The sequence below is a fragment of the Octodon degus genome, unplaced genomic scaffold (genome assembly GCF_000260255.1).
Source record: "Octodon degus isolate 3935 unplaced genomic scaffold, OctDeg1.0 scaffold00105, whole genome shotgun sequence".
NCBI lineage: Eukaryota > Metazoa > Chordata > Mammalia > Rodentia > Octodontidae > Octodon > Octodon degus.
This window is the reverse complement of record NW_004524681.1, coordinates 9,491,418-9,493,522: the sequence shown is the minus strand read 5'-3', so window position 1 is coordinate 9,493,522 and position 2,105 is coordinate 9,491,418. Positions and strand designations below refer to the sequence as shown.

General features: G+C 38.1%; 1 protein-coding gene across 1 annotated transcript in view; it reads left to right on the top strand.

The window, feature by feature from the left end:
• The window catches only part of Terb2 (telomere repeat binding bouquet formation protein 2), a 15,844-nt gene that overhangs the window by 6,017 nt on the left and 7,722 nt on the right, over positions 1–2,105 (top strand). The window contains exon 5 of the mRNA XM_004639076.2: positions 1,692–1,777. Coding sequence (XP_004639133.1) covers positions 1,692–1,777 — 86 coding nt within the window. The remainder of the gene's footprint in view (positions 1–1,691; positions 1,778–2,105) is intronic.

Sequence of the window (2,105 nt, the reverse complement as noted above, 5' to 3'; positions counted from 1 at the left end):
TCAAGGAAAAAAAAATCCCACGGATCCTCAGGGCCATGACTGCAGCTGGAATGATTATTATTTGACTAATTACTGAGCATGCAGAACTGTTGGCCTTAAAAGGACTCACAGGTCATTAGTCTGTTCAGTTTTTTTTTTTTTTTTGTATAGGGAAGGGTCTACAAGGTGTTCAGGGTCTCACTACTAGATCGGACTTGTAGTGATCTGGCTGTTTACAGTCTCCCAAGAGCTGGGATTACAGGCATGCGCCACCACGCCCAGTCTCAGTTGCTGTCTTAGCGCTCCCGGAGGCAGGAACAGCACAGCAGGTCCAGGGATCGAACCCCCACTCCCTGCACCTGCTTGCAGGCGCTTTAATTCACTGAGCTATTTGGCTGGCTTGTTTTATTTAGTTTTATAAATAAGAAAACTGAAGTGAATAGAAGGGAAAGACCTTAGTTCATGTCAGATATTACCAAAGTGGAACTAAATTTGCTTTGTTTCAACCCAGTCCAGTGTTTATTCTACTAAAAAAAATATATATAGTATGCTTATACTCATTTGTAAATTTTTACTTTATTTTTTTTGGAGACAAATCTCACTGTAGCTCAGGCTGGCCTCAAATGCACAGAGATCCTCCTGCCTCAGCCTCCTGAGTGCTGCGATTATAGGCATGTGCCACCACACCCAGCTGTACTCACTATTGTCTATAAATTATTTTATTATGTGCTAAAGGATCTTTTAAAATATTGATCAATTATTTCTCAATAAAATAAAAATAAAATAAAAAATATTGATCAATGTTGAATAGCAGCTAAATATAATTACATAACTCATACTTTAGTGAATTTAAGAAACAAGGGTAAAATGTTAAAGTAATTTGGAGAGCATTACTGTTGTTTGGAGTGGATTTATGACCTAATTAGACTTTTCCTAATGACATTTTAGGTAAATGTGATAGTTACCAATATCTGAGTCACTTTCACAGTCTTTTGGGAAAGTTAACATGCTTTAATCCTTCCAAAACATCACCGCTAAATTCTTTGAGTTAGAAACAGTATGGTCAGCATTCTTCATAGTTTTTATTTGAAATTTGTAAGAAGCCCAGAAACCCTTACATTAAGCATTTTAGGAAAGTTTAGCACAGTGACTTTTTTTTTTTTTTTTTTTGTGGCCAGCTCAGTGGCATGTGGTGCTGGGAACAAACCATGGTCCTTGTGCCTTACCTAAGCTTGCCTACGCAGGCGCTTTAGATCGCTGAGCTGTCTTGCCAGCCCCAGTAATACATTTGTGTGTGTTTATGTTTATGATAAAAAGAAATACTGTGCTTGCTTCAGCAGCACATACACTAAAAAGAAATACCACATTAGAAAAACTTTGAAAAGTGAGAGAATGACACCAGTTATACTTATCCAGTGCAATCAGAGTGGACATTTAAAATACTGTCACCGTTTTTCTTTATGTATCACTCTAACTGTCTAGCATAGTTATATGAGTAAATTTGTATAACATGAACAAATCCTGACATCTCTCTGTCTCATCTATCTTTTCCTCTTTGGTGGGAAGGTCATTGATTTGCTGACTTATTTTGGTGGAACCGGGGATTGAACTCAGGATCTTGCACTTGCCAGGGAAGCGCTTATTCCACTGAGCCATCTCTCCGGCCCCAATTTGCTGACTTTTTAAAGTGTGATTTCTTTTGCTGTCCACAGAATGATGAAGAAATATCAAATGAAATAAATACCGTTAGGGAAAACAGTGAACAAGCCCCAGAGACTGAAAAAGAATTATCCAAAAGGTACTGAATTCTTGTACTTCACTGATACTCAGTTCAGGGTGGGTAAACGAACACGGATTGTATGCAGTCTTTTCCCACAAGATTGATGTTATGATCGTTATCATTCCTATTTTTCAGAAAAGGAGATCTAGGATTAAAAAGATTAATTTGCACAGTGTCATACAAACTTTGATTAAGTGAGGGAGAAGTAGTAGGATTTGAGCTGATCAGCCTAATTCTAGGGCTGCCCTGTTGACTGTGCTGTCAGACCCTTGCAAGAAGGAAACAAGGGCTCTCTGCCTATGTTCCAGTAACAGTTTTGTTATTGTTGTTTTTCTTTTTGAAACAG